Source organism: Rissa tridactyla, chromosome 8 (assembly GCF_028500815.1).
Source record: "Rissa tridactyla isolate bRisTri1 chromosome 8, bRisTri1.patW.cur.20221130, whole genome shotgun sequence".
Classification (NCBI taxonomy): Eukaryota; Metazoa; Chordata; class Aves; order Charadriiformes; family Laridae; genus Rissa; species Rissa tridactyla.
In genome coordinates this window covers 49,373,780-49,397,915 of record NC_071473.1, presented here as the reverse complement: position 1 = coordinate 49,397,915, position 24,136 = coordinate 49,373,780, and the positions used below count along the sequence as shown (strand labels likewise).

The window sequence follows — 24,136 nt, the reverse complement described above, 5'->3', positions numbered from 1 at the left end:
TCTTTTCATAATGAGATTACTGAAATACTCTTAATCCTGACTGTATCACCAACGCTGCGGTGTTAATTAAAGACAGCGAACCCCTTTCTCATCAGCCCTGTGCGAACGGAGCAGTGAACACGGCCCCTGATAGCTTGTAAAACCTTTCCTTTGTAGTCATGGATCAACCCCCGTGTGCTTGAGCAGCGGCCAGAGCGAGCAGCTCCTGCCAGGGGAGGTTGCCACCTTTAGCACACCTCGAACTTCTTTCACTAATTTGAACGCAATTAAGTGGAGATGACCACATCAGTATGGTCATCATGAAATCCCACAGTCGGAGTTCTGAAGTAATGAGGAGAGCACACAATTTGTGACTCAAGGCCATTTAAAATTAGAGTCCACGCGTTTAATTGACTTAATAAAATTACAATCATGAACGCGGCTATCATCACAACCGGGTACACAGAGGGAGGCTCGTGGCCGCAGGGCCCGAGCCTGTGCCCTAGTTCCGGGCGGCGCAGGCCTGTCTACCCGGCGTAGAAGCTCCGGGGTTACGGTAGCGGGGCCTGCGCCTGCCCGGTCTCCCCCAGGGCCCTTTCGCTTCCACCCGGAGGTGCCGTGGCCGCGCTTTCCCCCTCGCCAAGCGGCAGCAGGTGAGCCCAGCCGCTGCCAGCCCCCCTCCCCCCCGCGGCCCCCGGCCTGGGCAGACCGGCCCGACAACGCGTGCCCGAACGCGGCGCGTCGATCCGCGGGGCTGCGGGGGCCGCTCCGTCCCTTCGGGGGCAGTGGCAGGCGGCAGCCGCGGCCGAGCCGAGCGGCGGCGCGCGGGGCCCGCCCAGCGGGGCGCGTCACGGCGCGGCGGCGGCGGCGCGCGGCGGGGCGGGGGCGGCGCCGGCCGCAGTCGGCACGGGGCAGCGAGAGGCGCGCCGGTTGCGCGCACCCCGCACACGGCCAGGCAGGGAGCGAGCACCATGTGCCGGCCAGCGCTCGCCCGCCTGCTGCTCCTCCAGCTGCTGCTGCTCAAGCTGCACCTCGGCAAAGGTGGGTCCGGCGCGGCCCGGCGGCTCTGCCTCAGCGCCGGGGCGGCCGCGGCGTGAGGCAAGTGCGAGCCTCCGCTCGGCGCTCCCGGGCAAGGGGTGAGCGGTCTAGCCTGCCCGGGCACCCGGGGGTGCGCGGCCGCGGGCACCCACACGCCGCGGTGCCCCCGCGCGGGGGGCGGGCACGCTCGGGGGGTTGTGACCTGCGGTGGCCGGGGACACTGTTCAGCGGGCGAATGCAACCCGACCGCTGGTGACAGGAGCCGCCACCTTTAATCCCTTTCTGAGGAGATTTGTGCCTTATCAAAGCAGCGCTGTACCGTGTCTGCAAAGCAGATTTCCTCCGTCCGCCCCCCCCCCCCGCCCTCAACTTTAGTTGGGTCAGTTCTCTTTTCCCGGGACGGCGCCGGTCCCTCGTACCCCCCGCGTCCCCCGATATCTGCGTTTTCCCCCGGTAACGGACGCGCAGGAGATCCCAGCTTCCGTTGTGCTTTATAATTTTTCTTTGTCTTTTGCATTTCGGTTTTAACCATCTTCTATTCCTAGGCTCCTTTCCCCCTGCCTTTAAAACAAAGCTGGGAAGCACGGGAACGGCCCGTTTTATCCCCGCACAAAGCAGCTTCGGGACCACCGCTGTTGTCCCGCGGAGGCGCATCTCCCCCTGCCCGCACCGAGCCCCTCTGCTCCGGCGAGCCCAGTCCCAGCCCCCACCCTCAGCCGGTGGCTCCCGGTGCCCTGCCCGGCTTGTGCGCGGCCGGGACCGGGCGGAGGGGCGGCCCCGGGATGCCCCCACAGAGGGAGCGCGCCCCGCTGACCCAGGCGCGGCCCCATGTCTCCACAGGCGCCGTCAAGGAGTGCGAGGAGGACCAGTTCCAGTGCCGGAACGAGCGGTGCATCCCCGCCATCTGGAAATGCGACGAGGACGACGACTGCTCGGATAACAGCGACGAGGCGGACTGCCGTGAGTGTCCGCGCCCCGGCGGGGCGAGGAGCCGGCCCCGCGCCCAGCCCGGGAGGGCGCGATTCCCAGCTGCGCTGCGCCGCCCCCCCCCCCCCTTTTTTTTTTTTTTAATGAATGAATGAAGTCGCGCCGTCCCCGGCTCCGGCGCCGATTGGCTGCCGGGAGCAGCAGATCCGTGACGCAGCGTCCGTGCCCGCCGCGGGGCAGCGGCTCCTCCTCGCTGCCGGCCGCGGCCGGGCTGGCTCGGCCAGGGACACCCGGAGTGTCCTGCGGCAGCGTTCATCTGCCCGCTCCCTGCCCGCCGTGAGGTTCCGCCCTCGCCTCCGGCAACGTTTCTGCTCAGAGCGTCTGAGGGGAGCGGCGCGATTTGTGTTCTCAGGGGAGATGGGAGAGATGTTTGACCGCGAGGGAGGTCTGTGCTCAGGGCCAATGACAGGTGCTCACGTGAAATGCTGCTACTTTTAAGCATCACCACAAGATGTGGGGTTGGTGTGAGTTTTGTGTTTAAACATATGTTTGCAGTCCTAGTGAGGAGAAGGGAGATGAACAAGTAGCAGTGCTTGGCAGTATCAGCCACGTAATGCTGACAGATTCCCTAGTAGTGTAAGGAAAGAGAGAGCAAGGAGATCTGTACTTTCAATCCTGGGAAGATGGCAGTCTTGCCTTCTTGCGAGGTACGGCCCTGGTGCATGTGAGTGGCACCCAGTAAACTTTGAGTAGTTTCTAGGGTTGTGCTGTTATTACCTCTCTGTTATTTTGCTTACAGCTTCTGACAGCCTAATAGAATTTGTCTCAACCATGGAGTATAAGAAGCAGCTGTAAGAGAAGTTATGATATCGAAGTATTAAAGAAAAGTATCTTTAATTTGGAGTTTTAAGTTGCAAATATTGTAGCAAGTACCACATCTATTGAATTATATCTCTGTAGGATAGTAGACATTGAATGTGAATCAGGTTGTAATTCACTAAACGAACTCTTGAAAGTTCATAGACCAGCAGGGTGTATCAAGAAAAGAAGAGTCATTGGTTGTGTGTTTTTCAGTATGCCACTATCCTGTTAACAGCTTCACCGATAAATCTGTGTCAGGTGATACTCTGAGTGAAGTCAAAGTTAGATTAGTTTGAACAGAGCAGGGATTCCTAAACTCCTGTTCATGGAAAACAGCTTGATGTTACAACATAAAACATAACACTTATTTCTGGTGCTTTTGTATTCACAGGACTTGATAGGCTTTACGTATGTCTAAATTTATGATCTGGGGAGTTAGCAGCATTGCTTAATTCAGATACAGACAGGGTTTATGCAGGAATTATATTGGCATTAGTTAGACGCAACTTAGATTTGGAATGTTTCAAATTACAAAAGACTCGGAGAAGCCATGGCTGACTGAGAACTAGCTTGGACTCGTGTAGTCGTAACTGGGCAAGTTTTCTCAGAAGCGTATGAGTTTCCAGAGAGAGACGCTAATCTGTGGAAGCACTGGCAATCTCTGGGCAGGCTGATAATAGTATTCCTGAAGCCTTCTATTTAGAAGTCCCTCTGCGCGCTGCTGTAGAAAGGCTTGGTGAGTGGCAGGTGCCCGATGGGCTGCGCTTTGGGAAATGTGGGGTTGTGGCTGGAGTAGCATCTTGAGGAACACATTCTGCACCCCACACTCCACATTGAAGGGTAGATTTGTGGCCTGAGCTCCTTGCCTAGGACGAATGAGTGCATCAGTATCTGGGCTTTTTTATCTTTCCCTTTTCCTTGTGATCTGCCCTCTACGCACTGTGTCAGAAGCGAGAGTGTAAAATAACATCCTGCTGAATATCAGCTCTGTGTGAATTGTGCTGTGTTAGAATGGTTAGATGGATAATTGCGTCTGATTTAGTTTTATTTCAGAGGGTTTTAAGATGGCTAGTTTGTGGTAGAATGGTGACTTTTGAGATGTTAGGAAAAAGAATTTTTGGGTATAGAGACATCAGAAAGAGTTCTTTGCTTTAATCTGAATTTGGCATTTATTATTGATTGAGGGGCGCACTACAGAAATTACTCATGGACTGTTAATTTAGTTCATCTATGTATTGACTTTGCAGTTGTTTCTCCAAGCAGTCTAAAAGACATTTAAATTGCATTTTTCTCACACATTTTTCTCGTTTACATTGTTTCTGAACGCTGTTTTCTTTTAAAAATGCATACTGCTTTTCAGCATATGTAATGTTTACAGTTATACTCATTGGGTGAAAGAATATGTTCCATGTTTTTGCTTCTAGATACCACCTCTGCTATCACTGCTGTAATAAACAGTTATTTATTTAAAACTCTTTTATGAACATACACACTGGAAGAAATTGGAGTGGTGATGGGAGAGGGAAAAGAAAATGTGGGTAGCCTGTTGGTAATAAGTACTCATATGGAACCCAATAACGTCTGTAATTACTTGCTGATGCTTTTCCAGAGCTGATAACATATTTGTAATAGCTCACTGCTGCTTGTATGTATCATCCCTTGTTGAAGAAACAGGATGCTCTTCATCTGTGTTAAGAATTGGTTTATGAAACAAACTTGTCTTTGGGGTTGATGGTCTATATACACTGGAAGATTTTTGTAGCCAAGAGTATCTTAAACAGTTCTGGAATGAGATAATTTTTGTTTGTGCAAAACAGGGGCTGTTGTGTTTAGGTTTTTCTGTTTGTTTGGTTTTGGGTGTTTTTGTGTGTGTACCAAATTATTTGCCTGAACTCATCCAGTCTGTCTAGACCTTACAAGACAAAACCCATCACAATTTACAGCTTGCATTGTCATGCACTGCACTCCAAGTGATCCACACAATGAGGACAGGGCTGCAGGGCAGTCTTGAACATGATTTTTTTTTTTTTTTTAGGTGCATTTTGCTCCTTCCTTATACAAGTAAGTGATGCTTTTTCCTCTCGGGAAACTCTGGAAAGTTAAGGCTGAATTTTAAAACCTATTTCAGGGAATGCTGGCAGATACACAGTCATCGAGACTTTTCCTTAACGGTACAACAGCAACATTATAAAACACCAAAGCTATTTTTATAGTAAGAAAAATGTCTGTTTTCTGAGGCACAGTGTTTTGGGAAAGGATCACTCCTTGCTGAGATAACCCGCTATCCCACACTCTGAGTTTGTTCTGTCTCCCTCAGGATAGGTGGGCTCTGCAGGACCAGGTCAGCCTTGGGGCCTGCAAACTGCGTGCCCAGGGTGGCTGCTGCTGTGTGACACGTTGCCCAGAATGGAAAATCCTAGAGAGCTGCTTTGATGGAGGCTTTTTGCCCAGTTTTGCAAGTTTCTTCTTGCTTGTCACTGCAGCGAGCAAAAAACAAGGAAGAACTTGCAAATTACAGCCAGACACCATATATTTGACGCAAAATAAGAGCTCTTAGTTTGATGGTTGTGTTTGATAGGATTTTATTTTTCTGCTGCAAGTAGGATTCTATCTTAAGCCAGACCTGAGAGTGGGTAAAAGAGACTGGAAGACCTCTGCTTAAATGTTTCACTGTTGATTAATCCTTAAATGTGGCAAAGAGTATGGCTGCAAAAAGCAAGCAGTAGCTTAACCAGTTTCCTAAAATGAAATACAAGCTGCAAGGCTACTTGAGCTTTGTGTACCTGCCTGCAGGGGGACACAGCCAAATGCACAATTACCATTTCTATTTTAAAGGTCCATTTTCTATCTTTGTATTGGGATCCTTTCTGTGGTGTTCCTTTCTGGTCAGTACTGTTCATAGGGCTATTTTATACTGCACAGGATTAAGATGCAGTCTGAAGGGAGTTATGCTTCAAAGACTGTTCCTACTTGTGCAGAATTCAGGGTAAACATGTGGCATCAGCAAACTTTCCCCTTCCTCAGCCCTTGCCCTGCCTTGGGGACACAGTGTGTCACTGTATAGCCGAGATGCCTCCCTTGCTATTGGGAAGACGGAAGACTCCTGGTCTTATGATGGCTTTGTGTGTAGAGAATCTGCAGAGAGTTTGACTCCTGCTGCCTATGTGAAAGCCCAGGAGGCAGCCTGGTATTCTCCTTGCTTTTCAGTTCAAATTTCACTAGAGCTGGAATTAAAATAAAATAGAATAAAAACATATCAAAAGCCTGTTTGAGAATAAAATCTGGATCCTGTGAAGAGTTAAATATGGCCTGAGTGGCTTTGAAATGCAGGAGTGTAATGGTGTGCCATGCTTGCAGGTTTTGGGGCATGACAAAGTGAGACAGCAGGCAGTCACAATTGCCACATATTCTGTAAGTTTTTTTCCTCTGTTAACTGTTCCTCCAGTTTTTCTTCATGTTCAGTGTTGAGACGGTGTTCTCTGTGCTGAGCAATAGCTGTGTGTTACTCTGGAGATGAGTGTGTCTTCAGATATGTGCACGTCACCATGTGGAGAGTTTTAGGTTTCCTTGACATATGCATAGTCAGATGCTCTTGATTATGTCAGTGACAGTTTAACTGAGTTGCGTGGCCGGCTTGCACACCAGGCTCATCTCCAAACTGGAAGCCCTGGGAAGAGTGGTACAGAGAGGCAGGGCTCATTTGCTTGCCTGTGTGCCTGTTGCCCTCCTGTCCTGGTCTGTACTGTGTTCACGTGCAAGCCAGGCTCAAAACCGATTTACTGGTCTCTTGTGTTCCACAGTGAATGTTGTTATTGGCTTATCTTCCTTTTTTCTCATTGTCTGTTCTGAGAAAACTAACTTGTATATTGTTTTGGGTTTGTATTATTTTCCCCGTGCTTCATCCTTTATGTAGAAAATCAAGCATTAAGTACATGTGGGAAACATGCCCTTCTCCATTTCCCCATTTCCTGGCACATTCGCTTGAGGAGTTTTATTATCTCTAGATACAAACTGCTTTCCGGCAATTGGTGTTTTTCTGTCACTCCTGCTCATAAGCTGGGAGAGATAGAGCTGGAACAGGAGCACTGCAAAGACAGAAGAGGGAACTCAGGTGCATGGGATAGCCACTGGGGGCATTCTGGCTACAGAGGGGAGAGAACTGGATTTTTATGGAGTGCTGCTGTGCTATAACAAGAAAGCACATGGGTTGCTCTAGATACAGTTACAGGAACAAGCTGTGATCTGAAAAGTTTTCCTGAGGTCAAGGAGAACGAGAAGATTGAAAATAATAAAGTTCAAGAAGGAAATTATGAAAGTGCAGTCACAACCGACAGTGACTTGGTTTGTTTATCAAAGAGCACAAAACTTTTGTTTCCGAGGATGTAAGCATATTCTATATTTTGAGTCAAGGTAGGTAAGCTTTATCGAGAGCATTTTAATGTATAAAAAGTTAAAACAGAAGTCAATGTAGACCACTTCTCTTTTGTCTGCGGTATTATAGATCCAGGATTAGCACAGGTTTGAGATATGACTTCTTATTGGTTGATGTTGGAGTAGAAGATACTTAAGAGAATTTAATTTAATGAGAAAATGTTTACAGATAAATTCAAATGAACAAATTATGAGACTGGAGGAACCAAGTGTAATGTGTTGATGAACACATTCATCTGACATATCTACACTAAGAGATTGCCAGTGCTAGAAATAATGAGTTTTCTTGACTCCATTGTCCACCTAAAGGACCATTAAACACTCTGTAATGCCTGAAAATGTCTGGCAATTATTGATTCTCTTATCTATTTCTAATAGACCAGACACCCAGCTTTTGTTTCTGCTAGCTTTTTTAATGGCAAATTTACCATGTCTTTGGTTTGCCTCAGAGATTGCGATGTTGTATTAGAGATGTGTTTGTGGTAGACTTGATTTGGTGTGAAGCTCTCCTGGTCCTTGTACTGTTGCTTCTCTGATGGCCTTTTCCTCTCTATAACTTCCCCATTTACCTGCAGGTTTTCCCTGGTAGTTTTAAAGATGTTCCCAAAGCATGTTACTGCTCAGCTCTGCTTTTCTGTGTCATTACGCGCCTTATAAAGTACCATAAGATGTCAATTTTTCTTTCTTTGCTTTGCCCAGGAAAACAAATCAGTAAGCTGAGTTTGAGTGATGGGGATGAAGATTTGTGTCGCTGCTTCTTTTCTTATGCAGCGGTATGTCCTTGGTAGAACAGCAGAGTGCCTGCTCCAGTGTGCTCTGCTTCCAGTGCCGACAGCTGGTTCTAGCCAAGGGGAAACCTACGCTATTTTACGGTGTGTGTGTGGGAAGTGTTGAAAATGCCGACTGTAGTTTTTCTAACTCTCTATTTCCTGTGAAAATTATTAATATTTAGATAGCCACGAGGGAAGGGAAGGGGGTGAAAGGCCCTGTGATAAAAATTAATGCAGACTTTCTGCTCAGTGAAAAATTCTGGCTGAAATACAAGAGATAACAAGCTGATTAGACTTTAAAAGTTACAATAATGCTTTAAGCTAGTTGAAAAATAAAACTAAACCCATCCAAACTGAAATATTTTCAAAAGCCAGATTTTAACCTATGAGAAGCCAGGAGACTTTTAAAGTGGGGATGTGATCTTCATCTCTGATGGTCTCTCAGGGTGAGATATATACTCTGTGTCTTGCCCCAGTAACGATGCCCGGATAGGCGGTGGTTTTGTTCCTGGCAGGGACCGTGACTTTTTCTCCAGAGCTGAGGCTGATCCGGCAGCCCTGTGCCTTGCTCCTCATGAAGAGGTGAATAAATGGTGTTACAGCTTCTCTGCAGGTGGGAGTTGGCCCTGAGTGACACACAGTTGTACAAGTCGTCAGCGGCAGAGCCAAGAAAAGAAACGAGGTCTCCTTCCTACCAGTCCTGTGGTCAATACGCTCAACCATATTGCTACTGCAGAGGTACCTGTCGGACTAGTGGAAGTGTTTCAATTTTTCCTCCAGGTTTCCTGGCTTTTTTCAGTCTAAGCTAAAGCCTGGCGGTCGGTTTAACCTTACAGTTAATGCCAAGAGCACGTGTTACAAACTATGAGAGACCAGGATTTGTAGTTGGCTTAGAGTAAGGCTGGTAGCCTTTGGGCTGCAGCCATGTACAGTGAGCTTTATTGCCATTTTTTTAGATGTTGTTTCTGATACATCAGTATTATTTTTTCATTATTAATATTTATTAAATGCTTGAGAGCATGTGTGGCACTGTACCAGGACCAGAGCAGTCAGGGACTGAGTTTCCATGGCAGCAGGACCTCAGTCCTGTACTTGCAGAAGCAGAAGGGCTCTTTTTGGCAACGGCTCTCTGCGCTGTGATCACTTTTTAAAGATAGATCTATAATTTAAAATATAATTCATTAGTGCTGCAGAATCTTGTCCATCCTGGGTGAGAATTTTGCCTGCTGTAAGTTTCTTTTATCTTTTCGGGAGTTATAGCTTGATTTCTGTAGTTTCTGTGGGTGTGACTCCTTTTGCTTGTGAAACACTGAAGGGGGTAGGGGGGAAGAGAATGTGTTTAAAATTCATGGAAATAGGTGGAAATTTCCTCTTGATTTTAGTTAAATTTGGAATATGTTGTGTTGTTGTAGACTTCTCTGCCTTCCCAGGTAGCCTATAGCACGGTTTTATCAATTTAAAAAAAATAATTGTTGAAGAAACTAGTGTGTACAACTGACAGTAAACTCTTAACTGTACTTTTTTCCCTTGTTTAGATAACTGCTTCAATTCCAGGTTTTAACTTTGTTTTGTATTTTAACTGGCCTTGTTTCATACTTTCTTCATGCTTCCTTCCTAGAGGTGTAATGTGTAGTATGGTGTACATTGAGGTGATGTTTTACTTCATTTCAAAGGGTAAATTAAAATTTTCTTTTGATCCTAAGTCTTTGTTCAGCTGTGTGTTACCCGGTAGAGGTTTTTTATCCATCTTTGCACGGAGAGATGAGTAAGGTTTTAGGTATCGTTCCAGATGCATTGCATGGGTCCCCAATGCTTTCAGCTGCTTGGCTTGCTTATTTAGCAATGACTGTATATCAGTAAATCTTGGTGGATTTGCTGGACCTGTGTCATCCAGATAGGATGCTATTCTGTGTGAACTGGGGAGTGGTTAAAAGCATAAAAATCAGCAATAGCAGGAGTAGTGAATGTACATGCACTGAGAATAAGAATGACAGATGATGGCTATTTCAGATGTAAACTTACAACTGTTCCTTTACTCTTCTCATCCTGAATCACATTTGTGCAGCTTCTTATAAACAGAGAGAAATGCCCCAGTTTCTTTGATAGCAAATGTCAGTGTTGACTGATATAGGCCAAGAAATGCACCTCCTGTCTCTGTGACTGCGTGGTTCTATTCTTGTTAGTGTAGTTGTGTTACGCTGATTACATGTTTGTCATCCAGTGGCTGGTTAGCAGTTTAGCTTTCTGTAAATCCTCAGCATACAAGTGGACTAAATATTATCTTATGGATATAAAAACTGATGCTTAGAGAAGTTATCCTGTGCCCAAGGCTGTAGAGTGATTCAGCAACTCATTGTGAACATCAGTGACTCATGAAGAATGTTCTCAATTTCTTGTTTTCTGGTCCATTATCGCATTGTTTAACACAGATAATCGTGTTCCTTGGATTAAATGACTGCTCAAGGGCTCAGCCTTTGTCATACACAGTTTGTAAAATATTCAGAAAAATCCCAATGTTTAGATAACTCACTGTTTCAAAACTTTAGTGTTGGGTCAAATGCAAGAAATATTTCAAATGGATCATTTGTTGTATTTAGTATAAAACATAAAATACAGGTGCTTGAAAAGGAGCATGGTATTAGTTTTGCTTTTCAAAATTGACTTCTTTTTGTACATTCTAACATATCCTAAAGAATAATAGAGCACAGCCTGTATACAGGCAGTCATCACTGCAGCCACCTCTTCAGCTGGCCAAACGTCACAGTTTTGAGACTGCACACAACAGATTTCTTCATCACTTAGGAGGCTCTTTCTGTTTCGTGTGGGGATGCTGCCTCTCCTGACCTCCTGTACCTCCATGCCCACACCTTGCTGCTGTTGAGCACTCACTAGTGAAGTAATTTATCACTAGCACACCCTTGCTTTGACAAATTATTTGTAACGTATCCTTGGCTGACAAGAACCAAGATGACTAGGGAAGTTTAATTTGCTATTATATATTTTATTGCTGCCTCTATTTTCCTTCTTCCTGTCCTGTGTAAAACAATAAAGATACAGTTTAGATTGCACAACTCTTAAGTTTGTGCAACAATATTAATTTCTGCCAACTTGATAAGTAGGGCTGCATCCTTACCTTGGTGGCAATAACAGGTAGCATTTAAATTAGCTGGGTACTGTTGGGCTTGTTATACAATTTAGAAGGGGAGACCTATATGGACACAGTTCTTTGGTGGATGATAAATAACCAGTTTCAAAGGGAAGCTCTGGAACAATCTCTGCCAGGATCACATTGGTGTATTGAAATCACATGCTTTACTTGAAGGAATTGCTTTTTGCTGGGTGATTTCTGCTCCCCTTTACACAAGAGCCCTTTAACACAGAATTCTGTCCTATTTTTTATAAAATAATGTGTTATCTGTGTTTGCCCAAGGTGCCAATGCATGTTGATCCCTGAAGTTAAATAAGGATTAAGGAGCTGCGTTGACAGGTGCCGAAAAGAATCACATCCGTCCATTTTTGACTGGAGGGACTCTGATCGTGGCATGGCACTTCAAAGAGTGTGAGTGTGGAGCAGGGGAGAAATCCTGGGGCCTGCGGTATAAATCCGGGCACCCTCTTCTAGAGGGAAATGATGAATAACATAGTTAATTTTTCTTCGTGGTTGTGGGTGAGCATGTGCCTGAGCAATGTGGAGCCTTTCCCAGGCTTGCATGCAGCATCTTGTTGCCTTACTGGAATCCTTTTCCTTCAAGTCCTTCTGCATGAGTTCAGACATTAATTCTCGTGGCCCTGTTTCGCAGAGTGCCTGTCCGCAGCAGCAATGCACAGAGCCTTGGTTAACACCTTCTCTCGCTCAGGCATTGAAGGAGACTCTGCAAAGCTTGGCTGAGAGCAGCAGGCATTTCTCCTCATTTGATTATGCACACAATCATGTGAATGCTGACAGCCTTATTTTGTGCAAATACTTGTAGAAAGGATTAATAGCTCCTGCACGAATGCTGTGCTTCAGCTGGCTAGAAGCTGCTAAGTTCACTCTGCCCACATCTATTTACTTCACTTACGGTATTTTTAAACTCTGAGACTGAAATCCAGGTTGAGGCTGCTAGGGTGACAGTGCTGGAGAGACCAGAGCCGGTGTGGAGCTTCGCACCTGCCTAGCGTAGATTCTAATTTAGTTCAGGGCAGTCGTGCACCAGATCGTTGGACATACTGTGAAGTGTATTGGCAAACGATAACCCGGAAGATGTGTGTTCACAGAACAAAAGCCATCACCTGTCACTGAGCAGTTCTGATTTTTCCGGCTTTCAAGGTCAGGACTGAGATATTCAGCACCATGGGAAATGTTGCATTCCTGCAGCAAGAGTCGGGTTTGTGCTGGGGTTTACAGGTCCTTGGCTTACAGGGCTGTTGCCCTGGCAGCTTCATCTCTGCCCGCTCAGCACACGTGGGAGTGTTTCAAGAAAACTTGAAACGAAAATATCCTCTTAGGAAAATGTTTTCTTTCCTTCCTTCTCCATGCAAGCTGGATACCTATCAGTGGGTTGTCCGTAATAGTAAGGGTTGAGCAGTGATCTTTTTTACTAATGGATTACTTTTCTGTACTGTGTTGTGCAGGCTTCATTATCATATCACAGCATTAATTTTACGGTGTAAAAAAGATGCTTCTGACAGTGAAAACCACAGAGGAGGAGGAAGGCAGCCAAGTACAGGACCTTAATTTGCCCCCTTCCCACAAGAATTTTTTTTTTCTTTCTGTTGGGGAGTGTGAGTTTGAATGTGGCATTAGAAACATATTCAACGACTGATTTAGGGCAGAATCTTGCTGTATCATTTTTGAATAGGCTTTACTCCTTGCTAGTTGTTTTTACTGAAGTCTTGTGGGATTAGGTTTCTTAAGGGAAAGAACAAGCCTGGTGAGACCTAGAACAACAAAACAAAATTCCCTAAAGCTTTTCTTTAAAAATTATGGCCATTTTTTGTGACTGTGGTACACCTGAAAGCTGATATCATCTCTCCCTGAGCTGGTTGGGGGTGAATTTCCTACAGATGAAGCTTTTTGGTGCTTGACCTTTAGCAAAAAAAAGGACATGTGTAAATGTCATTTTTTCACAGTATTCAGTTGGGATTATCTGTTAACTGCGGTGGTGTTTTTTTTTCCTTTGCTTTTATAATAGCAGAGATTTTTACAGCAGTTTGACATATATAGAATGATGCAGGTTTCACTGTCTTACACTGGATAAGTTCTCGTTGGTCAGTGGGAATGAGAAGATTCATCCCTGTTAGTGCTCTGTGCGTGTGAGAGAGAATTATATTTCTCATTGGATATGAATTGCAAGAGCGAGGATCTCATTTCATTCTGAAGTGTTAGAAATCAAAATATTAAACGATAAGTATCTCGGGATTTGGGGAAGATATTTGCTGTGTGTTCTGCTCTAATTAATTGTGGCATTTGGTGGGGCTTCCTTATTACTTTAATCTATGGACAGCACCATTCCCTGATGTTGAAATTTGAAGAAAGAAAACATCTTGTCTGCGTGATGGCTCAGCCTGATATGGCTGCTGCAGAAGTCTCTGAGGAAATGCTGATCTGTTATTTCAGATTGCTGGCTAACAACTCGGCCCTGCAGCTTCATAGCACAGGCCTGACCTTCTCCCTGCTGGCGTAGGTCTGTTGAGATTGACGTCTCTTTGCTGGAAAAACTGCTGCTGTGGGCCCAGAAAGGCTGAAAGGAGATGGATTTGTGTAATCCGTGAGGTTCTGCTGAGAGAAGAGCCCTGGTTGGCCTTGCTGTGCCTGCAGGGCTGTACCCATGTAGCCGTGCTGGCAGGGGCTGCCCCAGCCCAGGTGGAGTTTCACCTTGGGTGTGTTTTATCTGCTGAGGTGAGCCGTGTGAAATAACTGTGAGGGGAGCAACGTTGTCAGGGGAATATGCTGGATAAAACATCACATTTTTAAGTGATGTTTCAAGGGTTCATAGAATGGTTTGAGTTGGAAGGGATCTTTAATATCATCTAGTTCCAATTCCTCTGCTTTGGGCAGGGAGACCTTCTGCTAGACCAGGTTACTCAAAGCCCCATCCAGTCTGGTCTTGAACCCTGTTTCCTTTTAGCCTCCAGAAGTACACGGAGCATCACTGTGGACCTACAAAAATCAAGGTCCAGTCCTGGTCTGTGATCTGTAATGGTACAGATTGAAGTGCTTTCTGCAGTACTGCAGACGGGAAGAAGTGCAGACTTGCTGGGGAGATACCATGTTTTATGACTACTTCTTGATCAATCGTGGCGTCAGTTCCCACCTAGTTATGGGCAGAGTAGACTCGACGAGGGGAGCAGCAATTTCTGGGCTTGGACAACTGTTTTGTTCCATGTGAAGATTAACTCTTCTATAATTCTATCTTGGAAAAGAAAGTACAGTTTCATTCCATTCCTGATCTCGTGCATCCCCCAGCTACATTGTTGTGTGAGGACTTGCCATAGGCAAGCCATAACAATAGAAACCATCCTTTTTTTTATTGACTATTCATTCGGTCTGTATCCGGTATTTCTTTTGCTTGTATTCTCCAGTGTCCTGCAGAAGAGCAGATCAATCACAGGTATATTTTAGTTTGTGCTATCCATAGTTGAAGAATGATCTTGCTTTTAATTTGGAGATTGCCAGTAGGCCGCATGGTCAGCGCTTACAGCTCTGCTCTTTTGTGGAAGGGGCCAAACTCACTCCAACAGATGGTGTGTTATTCCTACAGCTAAAGCAGGTTCTTCATGTGCTAAATTTCAGGTGTCTCTGCTTTTTGGAGCAGAAAGACCCAGAGTTCTCAGTGTGGTATAGATGTAGTGTATAGGCTGCTCTTTAACACAGGAAGGCTGAAAGAGCAGGAAATCGCAAGGGTTGACATAATATTTAAAATGTATTGAAAGCCCGCTTATGGCAGTAAAATTATCACATAGCTTTGACTTGCCAGTCCCTCTGGTGTTCACCCTGGCCTAGACAGTGAACGTCGCAGCAGCTGAGATTTCTCCAGGCTTGGCCTGCAGTTTGCAGCCTTATCTGTCAAAGCACGGATGGACCCGAGGGAAATAAGCAGCATTTCGCAGTCCCACAAAGTGATGTGCAGGCTCTGCTCCTACCACTGCTTGGGCTGAGTATCCCCAGTTGAAGCTCCTTGTCCTGCCTGACACTCTTGTATCCTGGCCTGAACATGGCTTGGAAAGACGCAATATTATTGCTTTGATCCACTTGCTTATGAAAAATCTTTAGGTTCATGTTCTGGTTTAGATATTGTGCAGTATATTCAATTGACAAAAAAACAGAACAAAAAAAACCCCAACCCTGAGCCATTTGGAGAGGTGGTTTCTCCTGCTAAGCTGCAGGCTATTAGACTGCACAGCAGAACTCTTGGTGAGTTCAAAACGAGTTTATTGTTGCTGTGTGAGTATTTAGTGAGTCATGGTAAACCTCTTTAATTCTGTTACGTCAGTATTGTAACTTACATCCTGCTTTTTCAGTACTCACTCCTCAGCTGATATTAATAGGATTTTTCTGTAATATATAGATACTAAAGCACTTCCAGAGTATTAGATTTTTTTAGTTTGACTGCAGAAGATGGCCAGGAAGAATTGCCAGATGTGAGCAGGCACTCTATGCTTCTATCCTTGATGTGCACTTGTTTATACAAGTGTATGAACTTGATGGAGATTTGTTTTGATGAGCTTTTTCCAGGTTGGACTTTTGTTGAAACAGCATTATGTCTGAATAAGTGAGTCAAATAAACTGCCTTTGTATTTTCCAGCATGCTCTCCATCCTCCAGATGAAGAGCAGGTAACTGTGGTTCAGTCCTTCTGAATCTATTGTATTACAAAGTTCTTCTAAGAAGGTGGCTAGACAGTAAAATTGTACTGCTCTTGCAAGGATCCTTGCTCACGAAAGCGTCGTGCAGCCCCTCTGGTGTCACCGTTCAAGGGCCATGTTCTGTGGGAACATGCAGGTGAGAGCCGGGCCTGCTGATGGGTGATTTAGGTGCTTTGGACAGTTATGTTTGCAGTTCGCTGCTGGAAAGGTGCCTCCCTGTGCAGAGAGTTTGTAGGTAAGCTTGCCTGACTGGGCTCAGACACTGCAAGACAAGGAAGCCTAAACAGAAATAAAACGTCACCAGGGCTGAGAATGAAACCCCTGTGCACGGTCTGGTGAGCCAACCGGAAAGTCAACCATGCCTAAACTTTTTGTGGTTTTAATAAATGAAGCTTGTGTGATGCCTGTCGAGAAATATGCCCAATGTGGAGAACCCATAAAGGGCAGAAAGAGGATATGATGGGAAGGGCAGGCTGAAACATGTCCCTGTTTCAACAGGGTCTGTGGCAGGCTCTCCCCTCCTCACCCAAAGAAACTGTGTAAACTTAACCTCAGATGTCATCAGAGGAAGCCCTCATCTGGAAATGAAGAGCTGTTTGTGCTCAGGCCTGTTCGTTCCTTAGCCTCAGACTGCTGACAGTAATTGTGATGGTGCGTTCTGTGTCATGTAGACCTCGCCAGGTAGTGCTAGTTTGATCCCAGCTGTCATGCTGTAAAGGTGCGTGGCTTTCCCCATCTTGTGGCGGAGTCTGATGGGGTGGCAGCAGTTACTGAAACTTGCCAGGCAGCAGATGTACAACAGGAAAGCAGGAGACCTTTGCATTGCTTTTAGTGTTGCTATTTCCTGTGGAACTGGCTTTGTCTACAGAAAACCATTGCTGTCAATGCGGAGAAGTGGCAGGGTGTGACTGCACGTCAGTAAGGTGTTTTTCTGCTGCAATAAGTAGCAATAGGAAAATAAGAATGCCTGCCTTACCCATTGGACTATTAGTGGAGCAGATAGGCCCCAAAAGTAATGTTTAGGTTATTCAATAAATGCCCTATTTTTTAAAATGAAAACTAGAACTCTCATTATAGCAATCAAGAGATGCTAGGTACTTTAGCTCTTTTAAAATGAGGGCTATTTATTCAGGCAGGGGCAGGGAGTTGGTATAAAATGTCTTTTTATTTTATGTTGGTGCCTTTCTAAGTTTGCATTGACAAGTCCCTTCAGCTCTCATTTTCCCAGTTTACCTACTTGTGAGATGGGAAAAGAGTTTTTCTTTATTTTTGTAAAATAGTGCAGTCGATATATGGTCAAAAGAGTGGAAAAAGAGCTTGGTATTGCTGTTTAGTTAAATGTGTGTGCTTGCAAACAAAATCAGCAAGTTGGCATTTGGTCAAGAGAAGCAGCTTTCAAGTTTAGAGGGACGGGCTTCTGAACCCAGTAAGAATACTGAATGCAACCCAGATGGCATCCTGGAGGGAAGTTTTGTGGCATCAATTAGCTTGTAGGTGACCATGCTTCTAGCCAACTGTGAGTTATTTGGCAGCTTGCCACTTGACTGTTAGTGAAAATTCGAGAGCGATGAGATGAAATAGAGTTCCTGAGAGACAAAGAGAAAGATGTCTTCACTTGAGAAAAGAGATTTGTGGATACTGTTTCTTACGTGATATAAGCTGTCTGCTCTTGTAGAGCCACATAGCTCAGCCTCATTTATATACATTTCTCTGCCACTTTTGTATAAATAAACCCATTTAAAACTTCACTCAAATTTCACTTGTAATTTGTTCTCAGGAAGGAATCTGCAAATAAAAGGGCTACCAGTAGCTGGACCAGTGCCTTTGTAGCTAGTAGAAGGCAAGTTAAATTTAATATTTCCTTCTGGAAATGATGTTCTTACCTAGATATTAGGACTTGGGTACTTCTGCTGCAGGTTAAGACGAAATGAAGTTGTTGCATTCTGGACTCAAAAGGAGCTGCCAAATCCCCGAAAAACTGGCTACATTGTAGTAGATTGTAGTGCCAGAGTTTCATACCATCCCACCGAGAACTGAGTCTACAGAGCAGTGAGAGTAAACACCCATTATGAGACAGCTGTGGGGAATGTGACATATCCGATACTACAATGAACTGGTGTCAGGTTTTGTTGACTGATGGAATGTGTGTCAGTTTACAGAAATATTTCTACACAGGTTTCCTTTTTTTTTTTTTTTTAAGCCCATTTTAAGGGGACTTAAAATCATCTCCAAGTCTCAGGTGCTAACATTTCGTATGGCTTTTGCATCTGTGCAACGAGAGATAATTAGGTTTGTAGAGCAGATGTTCTGGAAGCCTGCACCACAGTATGCCTGCCTGTTTCTGGCTAAAAAGATTTACTCCTAGGTGCATTTGTTTTGTTTTTATGTAGGAGAATGGCAAATTCCCAAACAGTCTTCTGCATCCAGCAAGGACTTCAGGATCTCATAGCAGATTTAATTAGTAAATGCTTCACTAAGAGCTTTAGAAAGGAATAGTTTTGCTCCCAGTAATTTATTTCAGCTGCTTAGCACTGAGTTTTTACTCTACACTGAAATGTGATGTGGCTTTTTCAAAATGAGCAGAATTGTCTGCAAAGGAGTAATGATGGTGAGATTTTTCACTTTGTTCTCCTGGGGCATAACCATTTAAAAAAAAAAAAAAAAAGCCCCCAGGGAAAGTAGGATTATATCATTATCCCAGAATTGCATTCTGTTGTGTACTGCCTTGTGCTGTTCTGCCTGTTGGAGAAAGGAATGGGATTTTGTAAATAGACAGATAGGAACAAGGTGTGAATTGTGCTAAGAGTGTATGCTAAGAGTGATCTAGGACTAGCTTTATACAATAAAAAAATGTTCTGCGTGACACTCTTTGGTCTGGAGATGGGGTTTTGCTCAGTTTTATCACGTCACACAAGGTAGCATGCTCCCAGTGTAGCTGTAATGAAAAAGGCAGTGTTCTGCTTTTGAAAATATTAAATGCAAAATAGAAGTAGCCTTTTTTATCAAAAAGTTACATCTGACTTTTACTGAACAGATAGTATTACATGCAGATGTGCTTTCCCTCATCACTTCATCAGGTATGCCTGTTTTTCACAGACGAGGGCTTAGGCAGCAGATCTGCCTTTCAAAGGCCACCAGCTTGCTTCCATTCCAGAGGGGACAGGTCTCTTTCAAAACTGACTTTGCTAGGTCGTTCCTTCTGGCATTAGTCCAATACAGCACACACGTTTGTTTTTACAACTTCAAAAAGATGTGGTATGAGAAACAGTAATAGCTTCAAGGAAGGACCTGGAGGTGCAGCACTAAAAAATAAAAGTTTTCAGAGCTTCACAGGAGCGCACGTGTGTGTGGAAAAATGCTACACATTCAAAGTGATGCAGTGGGAGATTTTCTGGGGGGATGCTTTCAACTGAGAATCAGAGTGTACACTAGTTTCTTGTTCCCATTTTACCCCAACTGAGTTGGGGTCAGTTATGTTGCACTTCTGAGAAAACTCATCTCCAGTTTTAAGTCAGTGGAAATTGCAGGGATTTCCTCAATCTAGTTCTGTATTTCATAGTGATTACTGAAGAAAGAAACATGGGCATGCACTCTCAGGCGTTTTACAAGTAAAGCTAAAGCATAACGTTATTTTTAGATCTGATTTTTTTTTTTTAAATGCCTGCTGAAAGAGCTTTGTCTCTCTGCTTTGCATAAGAATGAACCTGGCAATCAGATCCTTATGTAAATAAAACTTGCAGCTCACTCAATCAATATTTTGTTCTTTTCTTGGCATGTATAGAATAAAATCACAGAGGAGCTAGTTAATTTTCACAATTAATGCTGATCTTGCAACAGCAGTCACAGTTTTAAGAGTCACCTGAAATCTAAGCTTCTGCAAAATCCTGGTCAGAATTTTTTTCTTTCTCCTGAGGTCACATAGTCATGGCACTCTTCTGTTCTGAGGATTTTAATTTTCACATCACTTCTAGCAGAATCACGTTTGAGAGCTGCGTGTTTCTCCTCTTTAAATACCGCAGTAATTAGGAAGACATCCTGACAACTGAGTCATCTGAGTGGCTTTCCTCTCATCCTCAATACAGGATTAATCTGCCTCGTGCCTGATGCACAGGAAGGTTCGATTCCTTCCTCTCTACTACTTCCAGTAGTTTATGCAGTGATCTATCAGCTGCTGTGAGAGAGAGGAAGCAGTAAATATGGCAGAGGGTTGCTGTGCATATACAATTTCTCTTGCTGGCAAAGTTTGAAGTCTGTTTCAGTTTTCCCTTGATTCTTTCCAAAGAATCCCTCCAAAATGTTCTAATATCTTGTCAGTGCTGTGCTCCAGGGATGCTGGATGAACTGTCAAAAACCAAAGTGCCACAGTGCTTCTCGTATGCAATGGCAGCTGCTGCAAGGAGGAGAGGGAACAGTGCATTGCTCCCTTCTGCTAGCAACAGCAGGAAGATCTTGTAAGGGGCACTGTAATATTTTAGTACCTGCTGAGACAGTTTATTTTCTTTTTATCTCTGAGGCAGAAAAGTCTCACCAAGCTGTAAGGCACTTCGAAGCAGCACTGAGAGCTGAACTTTAAAGGTGTCTGAGGCTAGCACAGTGATTTTGAAGGTATTGGGATTTTTCCAGGTACAAGATCGTTAATCTTGAGAGTAGACAAGACCTTGATTTAACCTCTGGGCCCTCTACCATGTCTTCTGTTGTGTTGATGTGTTATTGGTCAGTATAAGAAGTCCAGTTTAATCCTCAGTCAGAATTTGAACTTCTGTAGCTTTCACATTTTGAAGTCAGCACTGCTGCTCCTGAGGGATCATCTGGTGTGGGTTTATGCAGGAGCAGTGAGGACATTAGTTTTTCCATTAACATGTGGCAAATGCTCATGCTCTTCTCTTTCTCCCCAAGGTTTTTGGCATGGTACTGCATTCCTATCAAGTCATTGCTCTTAGGCTCATGACTTTCCTATACTCGTGGGACATTTTAAATTTAGTTTTTTCATTTCATCATGGTGGGTACTACTTGGTGGTTTTGTTGAATGTCTGATCTGAATCTTTTTTAAAATGCTTTTCATATTTTGTAGAAATGACAAAAGGGGGACTTCCTCTTACCCTCTGGTCTAGTGGTGACTCAGCAACCTAGCAGGCTTGCACACCTGCCAGGAATTCAGGTCAAGTGGCCCATTGTGATTTCTGCTGGTAGTCCCAGGTGTTGACAGACCAGAAAAGATAATATGTGGCCTGAAGGAGGACAGTGGTGGTCCTGTTCCCCGCTTAATTCTTATCTTTAGGATTATTTGGCTTTTGTGCCATCTTCACCTTTACTTCTGTAAACAGAACAGCGACAAAATCTTCTCTACAGACTTGTTTTGGCAGCATCAAAGTCAGAGGAAAAATGTGGTCTGTGTTCTTTGCCTTTAAAATCGTCCCGCAGAAAGGGTGCAAGCATGGTGGCAGAACTTAGGAAATAAACAGCTGTTGGGTGAGTTCAGACTCTCACCACTTCCCTCCAAGTAGGAATAGTATTTTTTGGTCACTGCTTACGTTGACTTGAGATGAAGCAGGGTTTTAAGTGTGAAATATTTCACAGACCGTTACCAAACCAGAGCTCTGCAGCTATCCCTTTTGAGTGTTTTCTTAAGTCTCCAGTAGGATCCCCATCTTTCCATTCCAAGTTGTATTTCTCACAGAACAGTTGCTTTTAGGATTTCTAATGGCTTTCTCTTCCACTTGACTTTTGTATCTTGCAATAAATTATACAAACCTTTGGTCTGGTGCCTCATCTGATTACCTCCTGTTCAGTATTTTTCTGAGATGAGTGCCTGAAAAGCACAACCAATCCATGACACTAATGCCACTAATTGCAGCAAATGAGTGGTTTTTAAAGCATTCTCACAAGCAAATCCAAACCCAGCCTAGTAGTGTTTCAGGCTACTGTTTTGGGTTTTTCTTTATTGCTTTTTATATTTTTATTAAGTTTTTGAAATATAATGTTTCAATGTTTGGCCATAGGCAATTGTTGGTGTTTCTTTAGGGTTCTGAGCACCCTGTCCCTGGCTAGAAGAACAAAGTCTTTATGTCACACATCAACACAGAGTGAATCTTTTCCATTTGACAAAATTAAAAAGGAAATTGTCTGAGTTTGCTGTCATTGTAGGTTTGAAATTCAGTCGTGAATCTTCCATACTCAGTTTATAAGTCTGTTCCTATTTTTGCTTGGTTTGTTTGGTTTGGTCATATATTGTTAGTTCATAGTTGTCAAGATCAGTAGGATTAGATTTTTTTTTTTCCTTAATCAGGAGGCATTTATTAAAGAAAATTGCAGTTAGAGACACAGAACAAGACCTTCCATAAACACTCAGCTTAACAAAATCGGAGCCACATACTTTTGTCCTATGTGTCTTACCTGCATTTTCACCCTCCTGTCCCCCAGCAGTCAGCCTGATTTCTGTGACCTGCTCTCAAGAGAGCAGAAAAAGCCAGGTACCATGTGTGAAGCTGTGGATACTCTGATTGGGTTGTCAGTGCATCGCTGAGTGCCACAAAACAAGATGTGTGCACAGATTTGCCTTCCTTCAGTGAGGATGCTAATTCAGAGCTCTCTCACACAAGCTGTCACTTTCTGAATCTTAATAAAGTTCCTATAAAGATAATCATCTTTGAGACCTGTACTTTGTTTTCAGACTTGATTGAAATTAATCAGCTGGTTTGATTAGTGGATATTAACAAGAGGTGTAACAGACAGAAAAACAGCATGATCACGCAATCGTGTCTTTAAGATACCAGCCTACAAACAGAGTAGGCTTCTACTTAACTGGAGTTCCAGCATTGTCTCTGCCAGTACCAGGGGTAGGTTACAGATACCTAACACAGACATCTAGTGGCTGAATACTATAGTGGGAACAGAGGTGCCACTGGTGGATCGTGGCTCCATGTGGGTGCCATACAGGAAAGATACTTCCAAAATGAGACCTATCAATGCTCACACCTCCAGAATAGTGAAAAATTGTACCTGCTTCATAGGTGCAGTTGTTGAGCTCTGCGGAGTGGGAATCAATGCAGAAATCCCCTGTTAATACCCATGAAGCTGGTAGATTGCCAATGGGAGCAGACTTATTGCTTACATTGTTGGTCTTTGTTACAGAGAAGTAGATAGGTAAGTTCAGGGCTTAAGGTCGCTGTAAGAAATGCAGGTCAGAATTGGTGGGAGGTTATCAGTTTTTGGCATGGGATATTAATTGGTTTACATGGTGCTGCAGATATGCCTTTATTGTTCATCTTTCTGTAAACCACAGATATTTTTCTTCCCCAATTTGATTTCATATTATATTTTATCTTCATAATAGATATTTTTAATGTCAATTTGGCTGAAATTTTGCTTATTCCTGAAGTGCAGTTGTCTCATATTAAATCAAGGGTCACTTGTCAGACTGCTGTGAGTTGATCCGGACTTGACTTTGTTCAAGTTTGGATGGAGCAGCTTTTAGGCCAGGAACTGCCTAAATCTTGGAACATTTGCCTTGAGGCTGAGACTTGGTATCTGTGACGGCCCTCTGGCAATGGAAGCTTTGCCCCGGCTATGAAATTGGTACCATTTCATTGGTACCAAGTCTTAGACTTGTGACTGTTCCCTTGAACTGCCTTATTCCACTGTAAAGAGCGAATTTATTTTCTTTGATTCTATTGATTTCGTCATGGCCATCTGATTTCTTCAAGCTGTTTTCCTTCTCTTTGCTCATCTGGTCTCCCCTGTGCTCGGTTTGGTGCCTCACTAGTCCTCCTTGACTGTGGAGACTGGCTTCCATAGTCCTTGGAGGCCTTTGGAAATGCAGCCTTTGATAATGGGGTTTCAGTGTTGACTAGGATGCATAAGCTGTAGGTAGAGAGGTTTCTTTGGGTTGGTTTTTTTTTTTTGGTCCTGATTGTCTAAATTGCTGAACATTTCCTCCTTTCATGTTGGGTTGATGGAGCTCTTAATTTCAAATGACTAAGATCAAGCCTTTAGGCGCAAGTCCTTGCATTTTAATCTGGTTTAGCTGTTTAGTTTTGACTGTAAAACTTGTGTGATTTCTTGTAGCAGGAATTAAAGCTACAAATGGTAATTCTGAGGATAAGACTGACAGAAGAGTCAGTGTATTCTTGGAATTTTTTGTTACTGACATGCAGATGCAGTCTGGTATTCATGAAATATTAGAGATTGGTATTAGGACTAAGTAAGAAGTGTTTATTTATGTGCTTTGCTTTTTTTTTTTTAATGAGTCTTGTAATTTGTCAGATCTACACACAGAAAAAACAC

The 24,136-nt window shown here is 44.0% G+C and overlaps 1 protein-coding gene across 2 annotated transcripts in view; it reads left to right on the top strand.

The window, feature by feature from the left end:
• The first annotated feature begins 909 nt into the window (after positions 1-909).
• Positions 910-24,136, top strand: part of LRP8 (LDL receptor related protein 8) — a 189,385-nt gene continuing 166,158 nt past the window's right edge. For both annotated transcript variants that reach the window (XM_054211318.1, XM_054211317.1), the window contains exons 1-2: positions 910-1,020; positions 1,858-1,977. In XM_054211318.1, coding sequence (XP_054067293.1) covers positions 951-1,020; positions 1,858-1,977 — 190 coding nt within the window. In that variant the 5' untranslated portion in view covers positions 910-950. The remainder of the gene's footprint in view (positions 1,021-1,857; positions 1,978-24,136) is intronic.